Below are 26,295 nucleotides of genomic sequence, written 5' to 3'. Positions count from 1 at the left end.
GGAACAAAGTGTTCGCATGGGAAAGCACCTGGTCATTCTCCTAGTTTGTTTTTGACAGAAGTGGAGATAAAATCGTGGAGTAGGAAAGGCGATGTCGTTGAGCTTGGTTTCAACACCTCACATCATAAATCTGGATTGTAGAAGTGGTGGTTTTGACATGACCGTTTCATCTCTTCTGTCTGAAGCGTTACTCACGTCTCCAGGCCCCGAGGCTCAGTGATGAGTGAGCGTGAGTGTGTGTACTGTGCATCAGTGTGTGTCTGAGAGCATGAAGTCGGGGACGAGAAGGTTTTGATGAAAGAGTCAGATTAAAGAGGAGAGATTAAACAGACGGCAGGATGTGTGAAATGTGCCAACTATTTTGTTTTAGTGGAGACTGACTTATGTCTGTACAATTTCTTTGAAGAACGATATTTCAACACATCTGACAGGTAACAAAAAGTGACTAATCAGAACTTAATGCAAGAAAACAAGTGGATATTTAATCATGCAAGTTCGCACTCATGAGTATTTCTGAGAACACTGACTTCCAGTTCACTTAAGGCCCTCCAGACTTTTGACATTCAAAACAAACCGGTTGTGGTTTGTTGCTCTGAGATTCACAAGTGAGCACGTGAATGAATGAGGCTGAACTTGTACTTAAACAAGAGAAATGCTTTTTTTTTTTTCTCCATTCCACAAGTGAAAAAGTTTTCCTGGCTTCATATTGAAGCTATCCCTCACAACAAACCAGCTCTGCCAAAACATTTCAATCAAGCAGCAGTAGATTCCTGTTAATTTCAAATTGGAAAAAGTAACCAAGCTTTCAGTAAACACAAGCACTTAAAGTGAATACCCATGACATGCTTTTTTTTCTGCCTCTCTGAATGACTTCCTGTGAGCACAATCAGATCCTTCAGCAGTTACATGACAAATGCTCTGACTGTTCATTCCCTGAAACTGGTTTGCAGAGTTAAGAAACTCCTGATACTGAAAAGCATCGGAACCTGACATCTGCTGCCCCCAAGTGGCAACACTGAGTATGACAGGGGATTAATTTCTCCACAAGGTCCACATAACTTCATGACAAAGATTTAGTTATAATATACGTTGATCAGTTTAGCTTAAGTACTCACCATAAACTACACAAACATCACTAATCCATTATCAGGAAAGTGACCACATTTAGCAACCACATTTTTCTTGATTCTTTCAAAACTCACTTTTGACAGTCAAAACCTCAGAAAAAATGTAATGGGATTCATGGGAATATCAAAATGCAAAGCTTTGTAATGTTGATTTTGAAATGCCTTTAATGAAACATTAAAAAAAACGAATGTTTGAGTTCCAAATCTCTAAATTCAAGACCTATTAAAAGAGCACCAGTACTCAAGCTTGTAATTCCAAATAAATTTATTTTTTTAGTTCATCCACTGTACAAAGAAAGCATGGAATCTTCTGGACACTGACGTGACTGAGCTGGAAACACAGGTGGAGCAGTGATTTCCATCAAAGAGACAGAAACAATTACCTAGAAAAGAGAACAGTGACTCAGTTTGATGCACACAAGAAGCAAAACTGTCAGCGATTACCAATTTCCACTTTCAATATTATTAACAACTGCAAAGAGCTGCCTTTTTTCATGTTTCTGGATAGACCAAATTAGCAGAAGATGCCACTAATAAAGAAGTTGTGGAGAAACCCCAAGCAGAGCCAGCTCGTACCACAGATTTACTCCAGGGCTTTCACGATGGCCTCGTTCGCCTCTATGCTGATCTGAACTTCTGCCCTCAGAGCCTCGTCAGATGTCCCAGCCAATTCAGACTGGGCCTTCTCCAGGTTAGCTTTAGCTGCCTAAAAAGATGGGGAAAAAAAGAAAAACATTAAGTCTTAAAATAAGAACCACATAAGCAAATTAAAACAAGCATAATTCAGTCAGATTTTTCATGTCAAAGTCTTTGGATCGTTTAATCAGTATTCCTAATTCACATCGTTCCTGTCGAGCAGATTTTACTGAGATGTAACCTTACTAACAAAAGAGCTGCAAAAAGCATCTGCAAACCACCCCAGAAAGCTTGTTTGAGGCTAACTGGGACGTAAAACACAGCAGCTAAGCAGAGCAAAGAGAGTCGGAAGTGGGGTGAAAGACAAGCAGAAAGACGAGCGGAGAAAATCTCCACTGCCTCTTTGCTCTGAAAGCTCCATTTGTCACAGTCACGATTAGAAACCAGAAATGCCAAACATAGCTGGAAGTTAAAGGTCTCCCAGTAGGGATTTGACACATCTGCTATAACTCAACAGTGACTGACCTTTCTCTCCTTATTAACAGTGTGGGCCCATGTGCATTGTTACTACCGCGTGGCAAAAAATAACTCATTTGCTGCTATGAAGTCAACTTGACAGTGACAGTGCCACTGCCCAAGGTCAAAGACAGACACCTCCACGGCGAGTGCATAATAACGCAGCCTAGCATTAACAAGACTGACATTTAAAGGAGGACTCCAAGCCGAGGACGGACTGCGGCTCCGATCAGATGGATCATCATCAGCTGGGAGGCGCTCGTCAGGCCCGCGTATCAAAATCGAAGGAAGAAATGGATTATGGGTTCAAATTATGGTCTCTGCTGTCAAAGACCAAAAACGGGGGGGGGGGGGGCAATCAGGGATTATGCAGGCCTCCACAAATTGGTTGCAGCCACTCACTGTACACTTTATACGAAAAGTGCAATAACAAATGATCCATAAAGAATTGACTAAGGACGTTGCATGTACACAAAAACTCACCTGTAATGTTTTCAAAATTAAAAAAAATATCTTTTTGGAAGTTTGCATTTCACAAACAGCAACCCTGAACGATGTAAAAGACAGTATAACCACAAGAGAGCATGAGTGTAATGTGACTGGTAAAAATGCCATAATTTTCTTCTTTCCTCATACGGTTTGTGAGAAAATGAGCCCCAAAGCGACGGGGTCAGTCTCTTCCCTCACTTGTGCACCAATACTTTGACGTTACGCGTTCCTGCCGCAAACCTATCTTGAATGCTCGTGTTGCATCGAAAATACAAAAAGAGGAAAACCTTCCAGTTGGTGATCCACTGCTACAGTGAAAGGTCAGAGCTACAGAGGATTATAGCACTCAAGGTTTACTCAGGTACAAAGACAACCGATCCACAGTTCAAGAGGCAAAATCCAACATTTGGAGCTCAATTTAAAATTCCTCCAAACAAAATACTAATTAAAAAAAACAATGAAAAAGGAACGAAGACACAAAAACAAAATATTTAATAGATTGTGGACGTTTGAACTTCAAATTCATTATGGTGCGACACTTCCTACAGTTATAAGTCTGTGCTCATTAAATCCAGTTGATATTGATCTCATGTACATATTTTTCTTTGCAAAAGGTGAAACAACACCCATGAAAATGGCTCCAGCATCTCATTAGAAGACTTTGTGAAACTTCGGTCAAATTCCGGATCACTGAGAGAATGATTAAGACACACACAGTTAATCACTACGTTATCATGAACATCGATTATGTGGCGCTGGAGCTGTGTCAGAACGGTGTCATTATTTATTTCTTTCAGCACCACGCTGAATTAAGATTTTAAATTTTACTATGGTCTACAATAGGAAGTGTCCAATCCTTGTTCAACATCACCTTTCACCAAAATATCTCAACGCAGCAATTTTTCTATAATCTCTGCAGAAAGCATGAGAACAAGTGTGTGTGTTGAAGGGAACAATTAAAAACATGCAAAAACTAAAGTGTGACCCTCCAGGGTCAGGAATCGACATGCAACACAAAATACAGCTTTTTATTCTCTGTGTCTATTTTCCCACCTAAAATGTGACCACCGTCGAATGTTTGACAACTTGTCTTTTCAGTGTAAACACACAGACGTCCCTTTGTTCTCACCTTGCTCTCAAATATTTTTACAGTTATCAAAATATTCTTACTAAGCTTCATATATACCGTCCTCACTTGACAATCCTGCATTATTCACAACCCAGATGTCGACCTAGTGATTACAATCAAATAAATGTCTTTCCCAGCCTTAATGTTACACATTTTTTCCTACTAAAAACTGTCAGAACCAAAAGGAACTTTATTTTTTAATGAATCTAAACCTTTATTGCACCACAAACCAGTCTTAAACAATTAATTTTCTGCGGACTAGCAGGACGCTGTATAAGAACGCCTTAAGGAGGACTTAATGATGCATGACAAAAACCTGACAGAGTTCAGCACAGGCCCGACACGCTGACGGAAGTGAAACTTTTTGCACAATAAAACTAAATGCTGCTGACCAACTGAAATTTAATATTACACTTTTAAAATGAAACTCTTTTAAACTCTTTGTGGCCTGATACCACACGATGGCCTGGTGGTTGAGGACCCCTGATCTAAACTGTACTTTGGCCTATTTTCTGTCCACCGTCACGAACTTGCAAGTTCACCATAATCAGCTTTCTTGGTGTGAGCTGAATCTCCAGAGCGGGAACTCAGTCACAGAGAACTTAGTACCATGCTAATTGTATTTAACATCTATCTGAAGTTTACCTGATAGAGCAAATTAATTTAACAAAGCAAGATGTCAACAATCAGCTTGGCAAGTAGCTCACAATGTACAATTGGTTAGTTTCTCTCCTGACTGACATGTCAAAGTGTTTCTTCTACCAACTGAAGAGTTTGATGAGACAACAATGTTGATTTAAATATTTTTGTAAGCGCCGAAAGGTTTCGTTTTTCTTTTCCTTTTTCATTTATATTGGAGTCCTCTCATGCTACAGAGACAATATCAGAGCAAGAGTATCAATACTGTCATGAATTTTGTTGAGAATAATGGGCTTTGTGTAACTGAGAGTCTGTATTCACTCTGATAAGCTCTACATCTGTTAGACTGAAATGATTCCTAGAATTACACAAACTCACACTACACTCCACGCTTAACCTATTAAATGACCTAGTCAAATTCTTCATATTAATTTGTTTGTGATTTTCAGTGTGAAATATTCTAACTTAATTCAACCAATGTGAGAGAGATACCAAATTAGGCTTGCCAACAGGTAAATATCGCAAAACATAGAAGTCAACTAGTTTGTTAGAGATCAGAGCGAAATTACACCAAAACTGATCAAAGCGATTGTACTAAAATAAGGTGTGCGATTTGTTGTATACGATAGTATCGTAAATGTAGATGAAGTGCAGTTTTACATTATCAAATAAACTATTTTGAAAAGAAAACTAAAGAATCCAAAACTTTCCCAGCTTTCCTCAAACAGACAGGAGAGGATTGTTGTGGATTTTTTTCAGCGTTTATTCCTCGCGATATCACCTTTGTTAGCTGGTATTAGGATGAGCACGGCAGCGAACTAGCTAGCTGTGTCAGCTGTCAGCTTTAGCCATCGGTATAAATCAGTTGTTTGCATGTTAGCTAAGCCACGCACGTCAAGTCAGTTGTTAGCTTCATGGGACTTTACGCGTTGCTTCTGTTGGTCGCTGCAAACAGACAGGATCAAGGCTTTTTAATCTGGGATCATCCTGGACAAATCCTGAAATATCTATGTTTTTCTGATATGGCCATGATTGCTCCAGGCCTCATGTTTTGCAGAAGTGTGTGTGAAGCAGTTTGTTAACAATATTTGGAACTGATAATGTGTCATTTATGTGCTATACAATTTCCCTAAGAGGAGAGAAAACCTGAATGTTTCCCCATTTAATGTCTTCACATTAAAGTTCAACTGTGAGTCTATTGAGAGCATAAGTTTAAAGAAAATAAACAAGAGAAACATTTTGTCCACCCATAGATGTCCCGGTAAGCAAGAGGAATTTTAAAAGCTTTATTTGGCCACAGGATAATGAAGGTTATTCTCAAAAAAAGAAGAAGAAGAAAAAAAAAACTTTTCCCCTCCATATCGTACAACCCTAGTGGAAAGTCAAATTACTTTAATTTCATTACAAAAAAGGAACTTTACATTGTGACATGAATAAAAAGACATCGCTCGGATCAAGTCTGCATACAAGTAAGAACGATTATGCAAACAACTGAGGTTCTTGATCTCAAGAAGAGAATCAAGTAAGACAATATACTCACTGCAACGTCCAGCTGGTCCAGGGGGACAGCCTCCTCAGCCAGCAGCTGCACTGAAGAATCGGCGTTGACTGTGACCGACCCACTGCTCACTGCGTACACACATTAGACCATTATTAAGGCCATTTTGTTAACCTTTTATTTTTAATGGGGATCTTATTTAGACACAAGTTGATCTAATCTGTGAAGATGTTTCATATAAATATTATTGAAAAACTTCTGAGGTTAAGATACATTTCGCAATTTCACTGCAGAACAGCTGTTTTATTTCTTCTACAGAGGAATCACACCCTTGGTTTCTCTCTACACCAACGTCCTCAATGGTGATGCATTAATTTGGTTCAGGTATGTTTAAGCAGGGAAAGACCATTGACATGCAAGATTAGTAGCTTCTCTGGCAGAAAAGCTGGCTTAACTAATTCAATTTCAGCTTTTCCAATATGCTACTGATAAAAAAAAAAGGTATCTGGCCTTTAAGTGGTGTAGCAATTGGCTGTATTTTAAAGAACATTTGCCATTCCATATTATGCTGTTTTATACATGGATTTGCCACCAATCTTACCAAAGTACTTTGCAGCGGACCCATCATCACTGAAGACTGTGACAACACCAGGTCGGAGCACCTGCAGGGTCGGTACATGGGCAGGAAGAATACCGAATGCTCCAGTGAGTGTGGGCACGTCGACCTGCTTCACACTGGCCTCCTTGAAAAAGACCTGGAACAGAAAACACATGCAATGAGCAAGTTTCACCCTACCATTAATAACCAGCTCTTTTACATCAAACACATTTTAATTCTTCAGCAGTCTCAACAGACATTACATGATCTGTTACATTCACAATAACAACTTCTTCTCAAGGTGCTCGTGCACCACTGGGGGCAACTTGGGGAGGAATGTCTTGCCACAAGGGCAGGCCAAGGGGAAGGGGTTCAAACTGAGCCCCTCTACCAACTGAATAACAATTCATTTAAGACAAAAACAAGCTTAGCCGTACTTATATATGTTTTGGCTGCTTTCTTTAACAGTTGTCACATATTGGACTTTTTGTTCCCAGATACACTTCTGACACCACCCTCAGCAGGTTGGGGTTACGGACATTGCTCAATGATCCACAGGAATAACCCAGCAGAGGGATTCAAACCTGATACATTTCAGTCAAAAGCTGGCTCACCAAACCTCCACTTCCCACTAATGTTACTGGGTGCCTCGGCAGTCTAAATCTACTGATGTATAATGAGGACTGTATTCAATAATTTAATATAAATCAATAACAAAGCAATATCCCAATAATCACTTGAACAATGGCTAACAACTACAGACTCATGTGTGTCAAAAAACGTATTATTTGAAATTATACATAGTAGATCCTGGAGGATCACATTGAGAAAGCTTTCAAGAGTCCAAAGGACGGTCAGTCTCACATCTTCGATAAAAGACTACAACATTATATCTTGCGTGGAAGGGGTATTATTGTACTAAATTTTAAACATTAGTTTTTGTTGTGCATCAAAAAGTCGAATGATTGGAAGATTCTGCGTTTGTATATGTCAATGAGATCTCTAGTTTAAATCCCACTAGCAAAATAAGTCAAGGTTACAGTTCTGTTTATCTCAGCGTGAAGGTTTCGCGACGGTCGTGCTGTCGAATAGAGATGATTTAGAGAGATTTGACAGCCATCAGTAACCCAAAGTGACTTGAAGTGATGGTTTCGTCTTTTAAGGAGTCGACTCTTTCTGCTTTCCTGGTCAAAGACAGAATGACGGCTAAGCTAGTTCGCAGAGCTAAACCCTGGACGCGTGGTCTTTGACTCCGTCTCACCGAACCTGCACGGGCGTGTGGAACACAGACAGACGCTGCACCGGAGGACGTGCAAAATCTGCTTTACAGGACGAAACTCTGGCGGTGCACGAGAGATTTGGACTAGCCGAGGAGCTAAGCAGGCCGCCGAGCCTCGTCTGTGGCGTTAGCGGCGGGGGCTACCTGTGTCGGGGAGGCGAAAGTGAAGGACATCTGCGGAGCTCCGGAGGCGGCCTCGGCGTAGGCGCGAGCCTGCCTCACCACGGGGAGAGCACGACGGAGAAACCTCGCTGCCATCATGTCCAAAAAGTAGACTTAATTCGCGCAGAAGGGAATGACAGAAATCCCGGAGCCCTGGCGTGCAGGCAGTCAGTCAGTGTGGTCGGACAAGGACGTTGGAGGAGTTCCCGTCAGCCTCTGCGGCAGCGCGAGGAGGAGGGTAATGTAGTCCTCTAAAGCTGAAGACCACGTGACCTCCATGATCCGGTAGAATCCACCGGATAGATAGATAGATAGATAGATAGATAGATAGATAGATAGATAGATAGATAGATAGATAGATGTGATGACACTGATTATCAAAACATTGAAAATTACAAAAACTAAATATAACATGTGAATTCACTAGAAAATATCTGCCGGTTAATATTTTTACGTTTTTCTCTTGAAGATTTTAGAAATTACAGAACAATTAGTGGGATCTATGCTTTTTATTTGTCAGGAGAGAGAGGTGAAAGAGAAGAATTCAAGAAGACAGCAGAACAAAGAGAACAGAATAGATGAGAGAGAGAAAGAGAGAGAGAGAGAGAGAGAGAGAGAGAGAGAGAGAGAGAGAGAGAGAGAGAGAGAGAGGTTTATTAAAATATAAAAACAAAAATAGATAAAAAAAAAAAAGACGACAGAAAAGCAGCCTGACAGAAACAGCATGGGGGACAAAATGGATAGAGACTCCAGGAGAGCTGGAGGAGAGCAGACATAAGGAGAAGGGACAGGTTGTGCAGAGTGAGATGAGTGCTGAGAAAACACACATGTCTCCAAAGAAAACATTAACTGATGAAAATAAATTAGGCCTTCTTTAGCATAAAGATTTAGCAGTTCTAACCTTAAGTACCTCAAATAAAATTTGGTTTAGAAAATAAACAATAATAAACAAATAAAAACATCTTTATATGCACTATATATCCACTATAACTATCTATCCACTGTAATACATGACTTTATGTGTTATAGTGGGAGGAGGAATATGATATCAATAAAGGATTTAGACCATGGGAAGTGACCGCATGTCTGAACTTATATATGAACATGTTTTTTCAGAACAGAAACAAAAGACAAATAATCAGCATACTTTGCTGCAAAATCCAGTTTCTCAATTCGAGATTACTGAGCATTTTTTGCCAGGAGATGGTGCCAAAACCCCATGTCAGTTACTAAACAGAGCCCCAAAGAAGGGCGACTGTTAATGTGTCAGAATCATATTTTTTGTTGTATTTAAGATTTTCAGTGCACGTACAGAAAGAGAAAGACAGTCTGCCACTAACGAAGCAGCATAGATGGGAACCTCTTCTGCTTCATCAAATTATGTCATATTTTATTCAATAAAAAATAACCTCCAATATAATACTGTATAGGGCCACACAGTGGCGCAGTGGTTGTGCTCTCAGCTCACAACTGGTTCAAATAGTGGCTGGGCCTTTCTGTGCAGAGTTTGCATTTTCTCCCCCTGTGTGCGTGGGTTTCCTCTGGGTTCTGTGGTTTCCCCCTACAATTCATTATATTATATTATATTATATTATATTATATTATATTATATTATATTATATTATATTATATTATATTATATTATATTATATTATATTATATTATTCCTTCCCTATTATTGTAGAATTACTGAAGTTGTGCTACATTAAAATGAAAAAAAAAATAAATAAACGAACATTGAATTTTTTTTTTTTTTCCACTTATGAATGCCTTTGGGGAATTTCCCACTTTACCTTTACAAACAATGGGGCTTGCCCCTTGCGGATTAAAGCTGTTAAAAATTGATCGAACCTCAGTGTGATCTGAGAAAAGAAAAGAAAAAGAAAAGAAGCAATAAAAAAAAAACGGCCCCATCACTCAGTTTTACCTCACTCTTTGCGTCACGTGGTCGCCTCTGACAGGGTGGTGGGCGTGTCTTAAACAGTGGGGTTTCATTCATAAATACTTTTAGGCTTTCAAGTCCACATTAAAGTGTTCACAGACGAGTTTCGTGTTATTGGCGTCGTCCCTCCACTCCCGCGTGGACCAGCTTGGTTCTGTAGGTGAGTGCGACCACCGGTGCATGTCTGCCGTATGTATGCCTTTATGTGAGTGTGTGTGTGTATGTTTGTGTGTGCGCGCGCGTCTGTGTGTGTATTTGTGCAGCGAATACCGCGAGCAGCCTGCCTTTCTCTGCCTGTCGGTACCAATGGACCGATGAAAATCATGCGCGCCTGTGAAATATCAAGATGGCACATTAATCTCGCGGCGCCGATCGGAATAAAGCCGTTTTCATCCTGTTTCTCAATGTACTGTCTACATCATGCTCTCGTGTAAGATAATGTGACTTTGCCTTCTTGCAACAGATTATATTAGCAAGGAAACAGCTGCCACTGCCTAAGCTTATTATTCCATTCCCTAGGAAAAAAAAAATGTCGCACCAAGCATTGAGAAACGGGATGCGAAGCTATTTCTCATGATAAACACTTCATTATACGGTACTTATCATGGTTTCACTTAACTGCAATCAGGTTATCATTGGCAGGAAATGTATGAACAAATACAGCACGCCGTATGATACCTGTGAAGCTGCTGGTATAGACTGAATTTCTATTAGGCATCATGGGATATGGAATTTCTGGGACACCCATGTCTCACCATCTGCTATGGCAACTCATCAGTGGAGCAATAAACATGATCTGTCACACAACAAAAGTAAGCAATGCTCAATAAGGTGTTGGAATGCACTGATTTGAACAGCCCTGTCTTCATGAATATTGCATGTTCCCTGAAATTACAAGATGCTTTACAGCAGAGTGAAGACTGCCCACTGTGACTGTAGGCTACCTGTCATTACCAGGTGCCTGCCAAAGGATGAGTCAGTTTAATGAAGGTTTATGTTGAAAACACATTAAGTTTTATTGTTTATCACAGAACAGGAGCAGACAAATGTATCATTCAATAAGCCTAAAAAAAATGTAAAAAAAAAAAACACAAAAAAAAAACTGTGGTGGGACAGGTTGTCTGTAAACAATGTGCATTTGCTCAATGCAGGCAATTATGTAATGCAAAATTTCAAACAGCTGAATAATTAACCATCATTATTCTGCTTTTTGTGTTTGTTGTCAGCCATGCAGCGCTGCTGTCCTGTTGCTCCAGGGCCAGTGGGCCAGCCCTGAGGAGGGAAACACTGCCGCTCGGGCTCTGTCAGCTGGGTGGGCTGTGCTGGTTGAGGATTCAGCGAGGGAGCTGAGGAGGATACTCCAGAAACACAGCCTGACACACACATTCAGAGCTGCTGCATGCGCACTGCCCTCCATCAGGGTAAGATCACTGGATTGGCAGAAAGCAGGATGTGGTACAGAACTGCAAAGCAAAGGAAAGCAATTCTGGCCACAGCTGTGATGCTTTTTCCCGTAATAGTTTTCCATGCTCATATGGTGGATGCAGGCAGTTACATGGGTTGGCAGCAAACAGCTTACAGGTTGTAGTGCTGAAGTTGAGTGCTGCAGTGACTAGCAGGCGAGCAAGGAGTGCTGAATGCTGCTGGCATGTTGCTTCTCCTTGTTGGGTGAGTAGATCCACACAAGGTGTGTGTTTGTGTGTGCGTGTAATGTGTGGGTGTTTGGCGCAGCAGTAGCAGTATTAATGGCTATGATCTGTGAGAGCAAACGCATAGCAGCAGCAGCAGCAGCAGCGTCGGCAGTGGAGCTCAGTTACTGAAGCCGGGGTTTAATGAAAGCTGGTGTTTCTCTCTGTTCTGTGTGTGCATAGAGGCTGAAGGTAGCTGAGAATGTTTATGCTCATGTGGAATCACGGGTGATTATTAACAGCAGAAGTGCTAGCACTCGCACCTTCTGTGTTTTTTAATGCATCCATCCAAACAAATGCACATCTGGCTTCTTGCAGTATTTTCAGCTTGTGCTAGGTCAGTGTATGTTAGAGTGATATTAAAATGAGCTCCCCATTTTATAACCATCTCAGTGTTTATGGCTCTTTGAAGCTCAAATGTCAAGAAGTAAATCTGGATCTTTCCCTACAGATATAATGCAGTACATTTGGTAAATGTGATTTGATGAACAGCTCCAGTAACAGTAATTTCCGTTGTATATTTGTGTGTGTGTGTGTTATCTCTCAGGGGGACTCTTTAGTTGGCCTGGACCATGAGCAATGAGTCTACCGTCTGGAACATCCTACCAGAAAACTCCACAGTAAGTCTGCCTTTCACCACTAGCCTATTCTCAAACTTCCTGTGTGTGTGTGTGTGTGTGTGTGTGTGTGTGTGTGTCTGTGTGTGCGCGTGTGCGCACGTGATTCCCCTCGCCAGAACCATACTTTCCCTTATATTCTCTTCTGGCCGATTGACTGGCTAATAGAGAACATCCTGACCTGGACCTGAAATAATTAAATCTCTGATCTAATCTCAGCTTTAATTTCCCCTTGCAGAGAAATTACAGCGTGACGTCAGACGTTAGCGCTTATTAACACTTGTTCTTCCTCACAGAGCTTGGCAAAACATGCTGCCTAAATGATTATTTTTTTCATCTTGCTGTTTGAGAGTCTGTTATCTTTATATAACCTTGACTATCATGTCACTCTGATACTCTCCGCTCTCCCACTCATTTTGCCTTCTAACATTTTACCCAAACACTTTCAATTCCTGTTTTGTAGCAGCTAGAAGCAACACGAAACTTACTGCAATTTTGTACTATTAAAAATGTAACCAGTGATTGCACAACAAAGTCACTGAGATTTGCCATCTGCTTTTTTTTCTGCATTTCAAGAGCGAGATTTCAAAATGACTTTATCTTAAAAAAAACTGTTGAGATACTGTACTTCTTGAAATGCCCGATTAATGGTGCCATCTTTTAGACTTTTTCAGTGTTTCATCTGAATTGTCCATACTCATATAAAGATAAATTTGTGGTTTTGAGTATCTCAAACCATCTCTATCTCATCTCTGAAGCTTTTCTCTGGATCTCTCCCATGAATAGTCTGTCCTGTATCTGTATCTTTAAGGAGCACCTACATGTATCATTGACCCTTTCATATGATTGGCTGGCTCTGCCTTGAGTGGCACACATTGAATCCAACCACATTTTTTGATCGTTGATCTTGTTACAGTCTAGCTTTGCAACAGATTTATTCATTTTTATTAAATGTGCCTCGTCCTCAACATATACTTGCACATATTTTTGATGGATTTATTTCCATCTGTATGTGTGTGAGTGTGTGGATGTAGATCCGAGTTGATGTGTAGACTTGCAAACATGGAGTTCATACATTCAGAGGTAAATGGATGAATTGCTCTGTTTCCATTTTTTCACGTTTAATACTTTTTTCTATTATTTTGAAAATACTTATTATTGACATTTTCTGACAGGTGGTAAACAAAGCTCGGTTGGCTGGTTAATTTATGTCCTGATCATTGATGAGTGAAGTCCAAGCAGCTGATTTACTGATAGCTGCTTAGCACAAACTGTGTATTTCTCAAGTGAACTTGGTGCTTTGTCGGTATTTAGAAATCAGTTTGACCCATTTCAGAATACAAGAGAAACTATAACTCCATTTTATAAAATTTGTAGTCTGTTAAGTTGGAGAGTTCAAGCATATCATTGATAGCAATTCAAAAAATCTCTAACTAGACTTTATTTACTACAAGTATATTTGTTAAATACAAAGTATGCATTAAGAAAAGATGCAAAAAAAACACGATATATATATATATATATATATATATATATATATATATATATGTGTGTGTGTGTGTGTGTGTGTGTGTGTGTGTGTGTGTGTGTGTGTGTGTGTGTGTGTGTGTGTGTGTATGCTTCACACATTGCTTAATCCGTTTGGATCAGAGAGGAACTCTTCCCCATCAATCATTCTTGTAAGTGAAACATCAGAACCCCACTATTGGTGAGTTTGCTCAAAAAAATAAAAGTGAGCTGTTCCGTCCAGAAGGGTTCAAACACGCCAAACCAAGGTTTATTGAGGACTTTGTGCCACATTTAAAGCCTATAGACAGAACTAAAATGAAAAACCCAAAAGAACAAATCTTCCACTATGGCTCAGTTGGTAGATTGGGTTGTCTACTGGAAGGTTGCCGCTTCAGTCCCCCATCTATTCAGAGTGTCCTTGAGCAACACACTGAACCCTAAACTCCTCCCAGTGGCTTGACTGAGTGTCTTGCAAGGCAAGGGCCTCTTGTTGTCTTCATGTGTTTGTGTGAATGGGTGAGTGCGACTAACATTGTAAAGTGCTTGACCTATTAATCAGTAAAAAATCAATATATATACATATGAACTGTAATTACCAATCAACAATGGATTCAGACTTTTTTTTTCTCCACATGATTTTTCAGTGAAATGATGTTAGCAATGTCAACAAATGAATTCACTAATGGCCTCGGCACTAATGAAATGTGTGTAGCTTTGCCTATAGTTAACTGGATTCAGCTGTAGCTCCAGCTGACCCTGAACAGGATAAAGAGATGTTGAGAATGGTAGATGGACGTTTGTTATATGAACACTGAATTTCATCAACTGCACCAGATGGCAATGCAACAATTTCAAGAGCTGTCCTATAGCTGTGGTATATAGCAAGTTAATAACCTTAACATTGATGGAATAGTAGCTATCACATTTATAGACTTAGTGTTTGTAGGCCATCAAACCAGTAATGTTATATATCCATCCATCTTCTGTGCTGTTCATCCAACTTGGGATCAACTTAACATATTCAAGATGACTCTGAGTCTTGGCAGGTCACTAGTACAAACACTGAGACAGACAGACAAACAGACAAACAGACAGACAGACAGACATGCATACATGCATACGGGGCATTTGAGATACCATACCATACTGTGAATGCATGTTATTGGAGAGGAAAAGGAGGTCTCCTTAAAAGTTCTGCTCACAGAGAACCTGCAAAGTCCACAAAGAAAGGGTCCAGACTCAAACTGATGCTAAATAAATCTGCTTTAACTTGACTGTGTGACCGTCCTTGTAAAACAGCTGCAATTCCTGTTCACTGCCGAAGTGTCAGACATTTCATATGGATCCAAATGTCAGCCTGTCATTTAATGAAAATGCCAAGTCCACACATCTGCATAATGTTCCATTTATGTTGTTGTTGTAGGTAGATATGATTGTTTTTTTGGTAGGAAAAAAAAGAACCTGCCCATCCATCCATCCATCCATCCATCCATCCATCCATCCATCCATCCATCCATCCAATTTCATATGTTTTCTGTCTCTTCTCTTACCACAGGGGATCCCATTTGAGGTTGAGAGCAAGCAAAACAGCTATGTGCTCCTTCTGTTGATCCTGGTAGGAACTCTGATTGTCATCTCTGTCTTCCTCATCACTTGCCGCCGTTGCTATCGAGGAGGAAAATGCTTTGACAGGTGCGTTACAAATATTAGCTTTGATATGGCGCTTTTCATCGACTCATGTTTTTAAAATTACTTATGAAGTGTACGGTAATATGTAAGGTCCAAAAGCTATAAGGAACCAAACAGTGAGTTCTGATAGAAGGAGTAGACACAATAACGGTAGCGGCTGTGCGATTTAATAACAAGCGCACTGTAATAATAAATGATAACGATATGACACCCGGGATGCTCGCTCTGTGCAGTCCTTGTGCCTCAGTAGTCTGGTGATGATCAAGCTACCGAATCTGTCATTGCATTGATTTTCAATTTAATATCCAATATGGTTGCTTTGTGTTGCTCTTGTTTATTGCCCCATCAAACCTCCAAGCGTGCAGTCCAACACAAGACCATCAAAGTTAAAAGTCTTGAGCATTCCCAGACACTTTAATCAACACCACTCCCTCTGCAGGATCAACACACCATGCTCGTTAGGATGCACGTTCAACTGTACAGGTGTTCCAAGACATCCATGTGAATGAGTAAAAAAGTGCACACACAGTCTGCAGACAGAGACAACTCTCACTGAGCTCACATGCAAATGGTGTTTAGATGGATACCATTACGTATATCAAGTCTATATTCTTATATAATGCAAAAAGCTAATTAAAATGTTATTGAAGAAATGTATTTTGGCAGATTCTTCAAAAACATCCTAACAATCATAAAGGTTGCAAGAAACGAATGCTGTGTTTGAACAGGGAAGCATGTCAAAGCAAAACACCACACTACATTCACTCATCATACACACCCTTCCTTTGAGTGCCATGACTCTCATGGGACTGTTATGAAAAGACTCCGTAGGAAACAAATTCAATATTCATGCTCATTTATTTGTGATTCATCTGTGTTTATTCATCAGTGAGACAACTCACCCTCGAGACTCTTTGTCCCTCTCCACAGCCGCATGCATCAACACATGCACTCGAATACACAAGAGCACACCAGCAAGATGCAGATGCAGATAAACAGAGCAGCGCAGGTTGAGGCGTGAAAAGACTAAGGCGAGAGCCAAAGAAGAGTCGTGCAAGCTGGCACAAATGATGAGCATAATGAGATTTTATAGAAGCCATCGGCGATGATTAATCCTGCGTCTCAGCCTGGCACCTTTTGCTCATGAAGAGTATACACACACACACAAACACACAAACACACACTCACACATTTGCAGTATGAGCGGCAGGAGCCACACAGGAAATGAAATACAGGGAGAAGCACGGATCTCAGTGGATGGAGAAATCCCTCTAGTCCCTTCACACGTATAGTACACATGCTTGAGGACACACTTCCAAATCACAGCGTTGTGCAGGCATATAAGGTGGAGTAAAATGATTTTGAAGTACTTTTACTATGTTGGTCATGTATGGTCATTGTGTGTGATTTAAGTAGTAAAGAGGAAAATCACTCACAATTAGAGATGTAAAGGCACTAAGGTTTTTAAAATAAAAAATGCTGGAAAAATACAACCATCTAGCTGAAGAACATGACGTTCTTTACACTTATGTCTTCCTCGAGTGAGACTATAAACAAGCCTTAAAGATGAGTGGAACCATGAAATCTGTACTATGCATTATCAGTTTGATAAATCCGCTGGTCATAAGGGTTATCAAGTTATCAAGTTACTAGCCCTGATTTCAGGATTGACCATACACCCAGCTGTTTAGACAAATATGCAGCCCTGTTAAATAATTTCTTTGGTTCTGTGGATGAATATTCTAACTACTGACTTTCAAGTGTAAATTCAAATAATTGTCTACTCAGCTGCTCAATTTTAGAGGAAGCAACTTGCCCTGTGGACTAGTTCTCACACCGGATACCCTTCCGGTGGGGAGTGAAGCCCAGGGCTCTGACACTAAGACCTAATGTTGTACTATATTTTCAAAGTACAGCTGTATTATTCTCATCCATCAGGAGGTTCAAACAGTACTGCTGGTCAGAAAGCCTTGTACTGTGACATCCTGTGTGTCTGCCTGCGTCAGAGGGGCCCGTCAAATAAAAGACAGACTTCAGGAACAATCATGTCAATGCATTGATCTGAATGTTTCTCTCTGTGCCCTAGGGCCAGCGATGACCCTGAGAAAACCAACACCACCTACATGGAGGAGTCTCAGCCCACCCATGGTAAGATGCAATCAGGACAAAGAAACAGCAGTGTTGCGGGGGAGGGACAGAGGAACAGATGAAAAGGCGAGGAGCTGAGTAATGAGAAAGAGGAATGGAGGCAGGGAATGTGCAAAATGCAGTGATGGAAGCTGGGTTATTATTTTTTTAAATCACATCAGCATGAACGTGTAATATCTTGACTCCATTAAATTATTGTGACTCTTCTTTGATTAAATTTAAGTGGTCATGCCATTTCTACATTAATATTGTCAGTGCAAAGTAACACACCAAATATCCACAGGTCAAGTATTTGGGTTGTATGCTGTCATTGTCAGGCTGACAGTTGCGCAATGACAAGAGAAAACTTGAAAGATTGGTAACACTTTACTTGAAGCCCCCCTGCATAACACATTATAAGTACATTCATAAAGCATTATAATGCCATTATAACATGTGTAGCTATAGTTATAAACATTCATAGATGATCACAATGCCAGGACCTAACCCTAACCCTAACCCTAACCCTAACCCTAACCTTAATCCTATGCTGTATACTGCTGTATAGTGAGTTATAAAGCATTGTGATCATGTATTAGTGTTTATAACTACTTATAATGTGTTATAAAGAGGGGCTTCAAGTAAAGTGTTACCGAAAGATTTTCTCAATAACATGCAACAATTTCCTGTATGAACTTGAAGCATATCCATCGATTTAGTTTAATTCAATTCAGTCCACTACAGTTTTCGAGTGTTTTTTACATGCAAGCTTTATTGTGTAGAGTAGACCTCTTGTTTGTTTTTCATTGCGTGTTTGTTTACTTTTATGTTCATTCTGTAGTGCTTTCACTGTTGTCTTGACCACATCTCTGATTTAAGCAGTACGTACCTTGGAAAAACACATGCACAATAAAACCAAGCTCTTCCAAGACTGCAATCACAACATTATATGTGCTTTTTCAAAAATGTCACTTGAAACAGCAGAGTAACTGCTCTTACTTTGAGAGAGAATAATCACTTTCTGTGGAACACTTCCTGTCTGGACATTGACTCCACACAGTCTGTCGCCAGTCTTCATCTGTCACCAATCCGTGTATCTTCAATACTCCTGACACATTTCAGTGACAGGAACTTACAACAGTCAGTGTGGTTTATCCTTTGGTGAAAATTAATGTTATTCACACTTTGGTTTGGACCAAATGCAGTGAACTGACCGACTGACCGGAGCACAGCTGAACAATCTGACCTCACTGACTTTGAATAATTCTCCATCACTTTCCTCGTCTCTCTGCCCACCTAATTATCGGTCTCTTCTGTCTCTGTTTTCTCATGTCTGTGGGTAGAAATCACCATCAGGGTGGATGAGTCAGACTGCCTGTCTATGGCCAGCTCTCATGACCAAGAGACGGAGCGTTTCCTCTCCACTGGGCCCACAGGGCGCCGAGTCTCCTTCAACGAGGCTGCGCTCTTCGATCATGGCAAGAAGACTCAGGAGAAGGGCCGCAGGTCAGAAATTCAACACACACACACACAAATACGACCACATTTCAAAAATCTGCTTTTCCTTCAGCACTCAGCTCTGATTAATTTCACGCTTGCTGGTTTCTGAAGTAAAGGGATGTAGACATTCTACAGCGTTCAACCTTCTTCTGTGTGAGTTTAATGTCGCAGAATGAATTCAGAGCTTCAGAGCTTTACGAAAGCTGTGAACAGAAAACGCTTTCACCCTTTCTCATTATTTTACTGCTCCACTTTCCTCCTCAAGCCTTGAGTCTAATATGCAAATTCTTCAAAAGGAATGTAAGGCTAAACCCTGATAGCAGCGCAGCCGTTATGCGTTTGAAGTCAGATGTCTCCCTGATGCTTTCTGTCTTCTGAGCAAAGATAAGCCACGTGATTTTATACTTACTGAGGGCATCCTCAACTGATGTTTCCTTCTACAGGGATTTAAAGCTTCTTTTGTCCTAATACAATGCAACGTTGTCCACCTCAGGTACACTCTGACCGAAGGAGATTTCCACCACCTGAAGAACGCTCGGCTTACGCACCTCCATATACCTCCCCCCGCCCTCAAGATTGTCACCATCCATGAGTGTGATTCGGCCGAGAACACCATCACTATGACAACACGGCCCGTTGCTAAATCAGCGCTTTCCATCTTTCAGGTAACGGCCCTGACCTGCTATCAGTTCAGGCGTATCATTAGTCTTGACCAGTGCCAATTATAACATCAGTCACCTGGGTCCAGGTCATGTAAATGTGTTTATCTAATGTCTTCAAACACAGAAATCAGTGAACGCCTTACAAGGGCAGGATGAATCTTCACACATTTTTATCCTGTTGTTCAGGAAGAGGAGGGAACACGATGATACAAAAAAATAAATAAACATAAATACTTCAAAATGTTTTGACAATTTTTGGTACAAACCAAGATATAAATAAACAATAAGCCATGAACACATGAACAAAAACTGTGAACATGTATTTTACAGTTGATGGGATCAAACGTGTTCAAATGCAGTTAGAAATTCTGAATTTTCCTCAAGCTTGTCATTTCTTGATTTTTTAAACTGATATCAGTGACCTGTTGAATTTTAAAGGTGCCATTTTTCTGTGTCTTAGTGTCAACGTTAGGTGAAGCTTGTGTTTTGAATGTTACGATATCACGATACTCCTGTTTACCTCGTTCATATTAAGCTTTGTCCTCAGTTTCTGTGATGCATCGGCAGCTTCACATACACTTTATCCTTAGCTAGTGTTATCCCAGCTGTGTGCTTGTTTGTAGTCAGGTGGGGGTTTTTTGTTGGCTTGTTTCTTTATTTGCTGCTAGTTCACGAAACTATTTCTTCCATAAGTGGATATTGTCAACGACATAGACCCACTTCCTCAAAATAAGTAATTTAAATTTAATCATGCGATCAGGTGACAGTGCTGACAGTTCAGCGACTGTATCACAATGACACTACACTACAACATTGTACACTTGTAACTTATTTTATGGAAACTAACTAGTAAATTCACTCTGCTGTTTTTTTTTTAATAGTAACCAGGACTCCTAATCATTCGCCAAACACTTGTATTTATTAAACTATATTAATGAGCTGTTGGCTGAGAAAAAAAACAAAACAACCCTGACCCATAATACCATGTGATTTGAGTATTCACTTAAGTGTAGTTGAAGTTAGTAAAGATCCAGCATGCACTTGGCTTTCATCCTTTGGTCTATTGTTAGGAATTTCAGCGTGAACCCAAAACAAATCAAAGAACTGGAATGACATATTCTGTGCGTTCATGCTTCCTTCCAGCCGATGCTGTGTCCTCTACCACAAACAGCACTGACCAGCCTTAGTGTCAATCCCAGCTGTGCCCTCCCTGGAGATGCACTCAACTCTGTGGTGGACACCCGCTTCCATGACAACAATGTGACTCTCAGTACCAAGGAGCCCAGCACCTGCTCTGTAAGTTATTTCAAACTACTACCACACCCAGGAGCTGAGTGTCCTTTGTTTGTGCAAACTCAAAGTGTTCACTGAAATAAAGCAAGTATTGAGTTTGGAATCTTGGACCGTTTGAAATGTGCTGAGTGAATCTGTAACATTTGCAGGGAAATACATTTACTCAAGTCGGCCAATCTTTACACCCACCATCCAGTCAGCCGCTGACTCATTCAGACGGACATTAGAGGGTCACAGTGCCTGAGGGAGGACCAACAAGAATGATCACTGATGGTTAAACATGGATGTCTGTGTGGGACACCGTTGTTAGACAGGATTACTCAAAGGCTACCACTCCACCATTCCTGGCAGGTTTTCTTTGTGACCACTTTTCCATTTCTGCTCAGATTGAGATGATGGGAGTGGGCCCCAGGGGCAGGGGCAGCAGCATGAGTGTCGGCGAAGGAGGCGCTGTGGGGAGCAGCGCCTCTCCCGCCAGTGGCGGTACCGGGAGCCAGAGGCCAATGCTGCAGTTCTTCACTAAACTTCGGCGCCATGCCAGTCTGGAGGGGGCCAGTCCCTACTTAAAGATTAAGAAATGGAAGCTGGACAGCAGCCAGAGAGCATCGAGTCTGGACACCAGAGGTAATGGATTGGCAGTTTATTTTTGTTGTTTTATTATTAGAAAAAGCTGTGGTAATATTGCAGCGGAGTGCAACAATAATCTGCTGCTGCTTCCAAAACTGCCTCAGTAAATCTACTATCTCCACGTTTCAAGCTTCTTTTATTAGGTACAGTTTTTTCTGTTTTTTGTGTGTGTGGACATTATTTTGCCAACATTCTCTGCTGGTAAATAGACATAGACAACAGTTAAGCTGGAAGCTGCAGAGACCAACTGTGAGCAGTCTTTTGACTGTTTCACACACACACACACACACACACACACACACACACACACACACACACACACACACACACAAACACACACACACACACACACACATGCATCCATGACAGATGGTTCGATGACGCAAGGTTCAGTCTTACCAAATCAATTTGAGCCCCTGAGTGAATACACCCTGCCGATCCCCCTTTTATCCTATAAATACACACTTCTCGCCTCCCCAAACACACCTCTTATGTCACATCACAAAAGATCACGAAATCCCTCCACAGTTGATCAAAGCTTTTGATGAATTAAGTGTTTCCTCACTCCAGCTGTCACACTATTCTCATAACTTAACTTTTTTTTTTTTTGGTCTTTGTTGTGAGTCAGGCTCTCCAAAGAGGCGACAGTTCCAGCGTCAGCGAGCGGCCAGTGAGAGCATGGACCAAGACGATAACGACACACACCACATCGACCTTATCCAATACATTGCACGTACCCAGGACATCACCTACTGCACCAGCCAGCCCAATACACGCCTCCTCTCATCTCCTTCCACGCCATCCCCCTCCCTCGGCAGGTATCTTTAATTCCCTTGCCATTCATCCTGTCCACTGCTTTGCTGCCTTGCACTCATTATATTATACAGCAGCTAGAAAGCTGCTGCTTGGATTTAGAGCAGGATGCAACTCTAAGTCCCAATCCTTCACCCATCTGTAAATATAAAAATGCATTTTATTTAAAGTGATAGACAATATTGCAAAATGGTTGCTTCCAATTAGGAGGACACAAATACTGATGTTACTGGTAAATAAGGAGAAATCTTTTTTAACATTATTTTGTTAATGCACCAAATGGAGTTGAACCTTTTTTTTTTATATATGAGTTTACATTTACGCAGACAGTAAATGTAAAGATAGTTAATCCATTGTCTTGCTCCCGTAGTAGACGAGGCCTCTTTTTGAACCAGTGACATGAATGTGAGCCGGATGGGTATTCCCAGTGTAGATTTTTCCCAGACTGGAGTGGAGGATTAGGATTCAGGGTTTTTCTTTATATCTGATATAAGATACCATTTCATCGCTGACATGGTCTGGTAATGTCATAATTTCCTCAAGAGTTCAGGGTTCACGGCAATTTACTTTTTTTACCGAGCTAATTTTATGTAGCTGTAAGTTTTCCAGCAAAAATAAGCAAACTCTTAAAGTACCGTCTTTATTTTCACATGTTGAGTATAGATTAAACAGATCTAGTGTTTCCTGTATTCATTTTCTAATATTTGTTGTAGATTTGAAAAAAGAAAAGTCCAGGAAGCAGACATGAGCAAAACAGTTTTATGATATTAATTAACTCAAGACTCACTGTGTTCCATGTAGAATGTATTAATGGATTTGGATTTGATCTGTAAGGATAAAAGTTGGGTTTTTTATAGTATTTCTTCCGCTCATAAGTCAGTGAATTCAGTTTAAGGACATGCCACAGCAGCCATTTCAAGTCATAACGATCATTCTGTGCTCTGTGAATACAGCCGTATCTCAGATGAATGTGCCGTTGAAGTGGTTAATCTTGCACTGACACGTGTGTGTCACATCTTTCTGTATCACCTGTTGCTCTTCTCACTTTTCCTTCATTTTGCCTCGTCTTGCCACACTTATGTGCAAACTACAGGGTAGAGGTAGAGGTGATGGTGGAGCCCAGCTGCAGCCATGGAGGAGCAGGGGTGATTGGCCTGTCCCCTGATCCCCAGGATGAAGCACTGTCTGTGGCAAGAAATGAAGGCGCAAACGCATTGGATACCCTTGAAAACCAGGACCCTCAGTCACTTTACAGAGACATCTGGACACTACGGGCAACACTTGAACAGTACGCCGCCTCTGACCAGAGCAGCAACAATGACAGGATCTCAGTCTGTAGCGATGCTGACAGCGTGTGTTCACTGGGCGGGCGCACGGAGACCGAACGGGGAGGACTTCCTAGCTACCCATCCCAGGATTTAGGCGACGAGGCAGAGTGTGGGCAGGACGACAAGGACTTTTTTATATATGTAGATGAAAATTTGGGAACCAAGGACAGACAAAAGAGAAAACAAGCAAGCACTGATTCAGAGCGAGGGACCAGCGATGGTGAAACGGGGACTCGTAAATTACTTCAGATGGACAGCGGCTATGCGTCAATTGAGGCTCCTTCTCGAGGTCCAGAAGACCTGAGACTATTTGGAAGCACCAGCGTTAGCAGCAGTCCTAAAGACAGAACAGCTCACGAGAAAAGGCACCATTTCACCAGCGCAGGGCGGACTGGCACTATCGGTGAGAGTTTTGAGTCTCACCTTTTTGAGGAAGAACCTGAGGAAGAGTTGCTTTTGGGCGCCAGTGGAGGAGTTTCCATTGAACCAGGCGCTGGCTCCTTGAGCTGGTTTCCATATGGTCAGATGCTGACACCTCGAGAGGCTGCGCAGCCTCCACTCCCACCACTGACCTTGCACCGGCGAGACTACAGCATAGATGAGAAAACAGATGCACTCTTCCACGAGTTTCTCCGGCATGATCCTCAGTTTGACCAGCAGGAGTCACCACTAAGGAAGCACCGATCTCGAATTCACCTTCGCAAGCAGTGGCAGCGCCACAAGCAGTGGAGCGACCCCGGTGTCAGACATTTCCATTCATCTTTTGAGAGGCAGCGCACGCCACTGCGGAGGGGCGATAGCGTTAACTACCCTCTGGACACAAGCTACCACAGCACGTTGCCACGCATCGTCAGCGCTCCCGATGAAGAGACCAGTGATGGGACTGGCAGCACACCCGACACTCCAAAGATAGAGCCAGCAGCCACCGAGGAACAACAAAAAGACAAACAGCGGGGTGCCTCTATCAGAGAACCCCGGGACATGTCTTCTTCTCCTCCAACATCTGTCTTAGAGAAAGATGGAGGACTGGCTGAACACCTTGATCCTCAGGGGGACAGCAAACAGTCCGTACAACTTCCTGAACCACTGGATGAGCGATCACCCCCTCGGTTGCCCGACTCCTCAGGCTATGGCCCGCAGACCATCACAGCGGAGCTCACGGACAAGCTGACTGCTAACCTTGATGAGAGGCTGTACACGGGACTCCGCAGAACCAAGGACACAGCCGCCGAGTGCGTGACGGTGACGGCCACACACGCTTCTCCTGACCACAGCCCAGTGTAGCAGGGCTCCTTTCGTCCTCCTCATCAACATACTCATACAGTTTTGTTTTTTTTTAATTCAACTTAATTTGCCTTGCCTCACTTTAAATGTGTCTCTGTGAACAGCTTGAATAATGTGATTCACATTCATAAAAAGACCGTGCCAACATGTGCTTCAAACTGGCCCTCAGTCACCCTTGTTCCAGATATTCTTCGATACAGTTGATCCGCTGGGAATGTGTACATTCTCCATGTCTCACCATCACAGAGGCATTCAGTGTTGCTGTTTTACATTTTACTGAAGAAAAATAATTGTTGGGCAGAGGTGACATATCAGGAATCACAGTTTCAGTCGTAACTGTTTCCTCATTCATGGTTCGGGTCTCTCCTGTCTTTGCCTGCCAGTCAGAATAAGTGAAGCTGAGGACCAGTGTGGTCTTGGTGTTTGTTGATCCACTGTGAAACCAGGTGCTATTAGACAAGTGGAAAGCTACCAAACCCGAAGTGACGATAACATCAGACATTATGGGAAACAATATATTCATAATGATGAACTAAAGGATTTGCTAGACTATCCCAGTTTGAATCACTTTGATAATCTATCCAAAATACATGCGCCATAATTTACCCAGATAAATTCAGGAAATCCAGATTGTTCTGAATTAATCCAGACCTCCTAAAATTTATGGGACTCAAATAAGCATCAATTCCTTTTAAAGTTCATTACACCTTAGTTCAGTTATTGAGACTGGTTCTTTGGATCAGTGAGTTGAGGCTGCTCAAAGTAATGCCCAAAAAACTGATATAAAATAAGTCAGAAATGTTCCTCTCTCTCTCTCTCTCTCTCTTTTTTTTAATGAAAGATAATCTTTGAATGTCTTCACTGGATGTATGACTCGTCATGATGTTTGCTGTTTTTTGACTGAAAGTGCTTTGCCGCATTGTGAAAAATTTCTTCTTTTACTTTCTATCAGTTTGTTTAACGAGTAGTAATATATTTTTGTATGTCTGCATTGCTTAAATGACAGCTACAATCAAGAGTGTGGGTAGTTCAAAGAGGACAGCTCCTGTGCTAACAGAACTATCAAACGTGACAGACACTCCAGAGCTCTGGCAGTATATTTGTATACTTGTCGCTCACAGCTTTCACAGTGAAATAAAACTC

General features: G+C 41.3%; 2 protein-coding genes across 3 annotated transcripts; one reads left to right on the top strand and one right to left on the bottom strand.

Annotated features, from left to right (window-relative positions):
- Window positions 1–1,374: 1,374 nt before the first annotated feature.
- atp5f1d (ATP synthase F1 subunit delta) lies at window positions 1,375–8,311 on the bottom strand. Its single transcript, XM_030083801.1, has 5 exons — window positions 8,056–8,311; window positions 6,636–6,789; window positions 6,077–6,165; window positions 1,704–1,833; window positions 1,375–1,510 (listed from the first exon to the last, which is right to left on the bottom strand). Exons 1-4 carry the CDS (start codon window positions 8,170–8,172, stop codon window positions 1,711–1,713), a joined length of 483 nt encoding a protein of 160 aa, XP_029939661.1. The 5' UTR covers window positions 8,173–8,311; the 3' UTR covers window positions 1,375–1,510; window positions 1,704–1,710.
- A 1,702-nt stretch (window positions 8,312–10,013) lies between these two features.
- On the top strand, window positions 10,014–25,184 carry cbarpb (CACN subunit beta associated regulatory protein b). 2 transcript variants are annotated; one of them, XM_030083471.1, is made up of 11 exons: window positions 10,014–10,175; window positions 11,242–11,436; window positions 12,251–12,323; window positions 15,385–15,521; window positions 17,605–17,666; window positions 18,989–19,151; window positions 19,639–19,810; window positions 20,951–21,103; window positions 21,487–21,724; window positions 22,356–22,545; window positions 23,634–25,184. In XM_030083471.1, the coding sequence occupies exons 3-11, from the start codon at window positions 12,276–12,278 to the stop codon at window positions 25,150–25,152; spliced, it is 2,682 nt and encodes an 893-aa protein (XP_029939331.1). In that variant the 5' UTR covers window positions 10,014–10,175; window positions 11,242–11,436; window positions 12,251–12,275; the 3' UTR covers window positions 25,153–25,184. The 2 variants fall into 2 exon arrangements, with proteins under 2 accessions (XP_029939331.1, XP_029939332.1); XM_030083472.1 differs by lacking the exons at window positions 10,014–10,175; window positions 11,242–11,436 and adding an exon at window positions 11,443–11,683.
- The last annotated feature ends 1,111 nt before the right edge of the window (window positions 25,185–26,295 follow it).

The sequence above is a fragment of the Salarias fasciatus genome, chromosome 23, assembly GCF_902148845.1.
Source record: "Salarias fasciatus chromosome 23, fSalaFa1.1, whole genome shotgun sequence".
Classification (NCBI taxonomy): domain Eukaryota; kingdom Metazoa; phylum Chordata; class Actinopteri; order Blenniiformes; family Blenniidae; genus Salarias; species Salarias fasciatus.
This window is presented reverse-complemented; position numbering and strand designations above follow the sequence as displayed.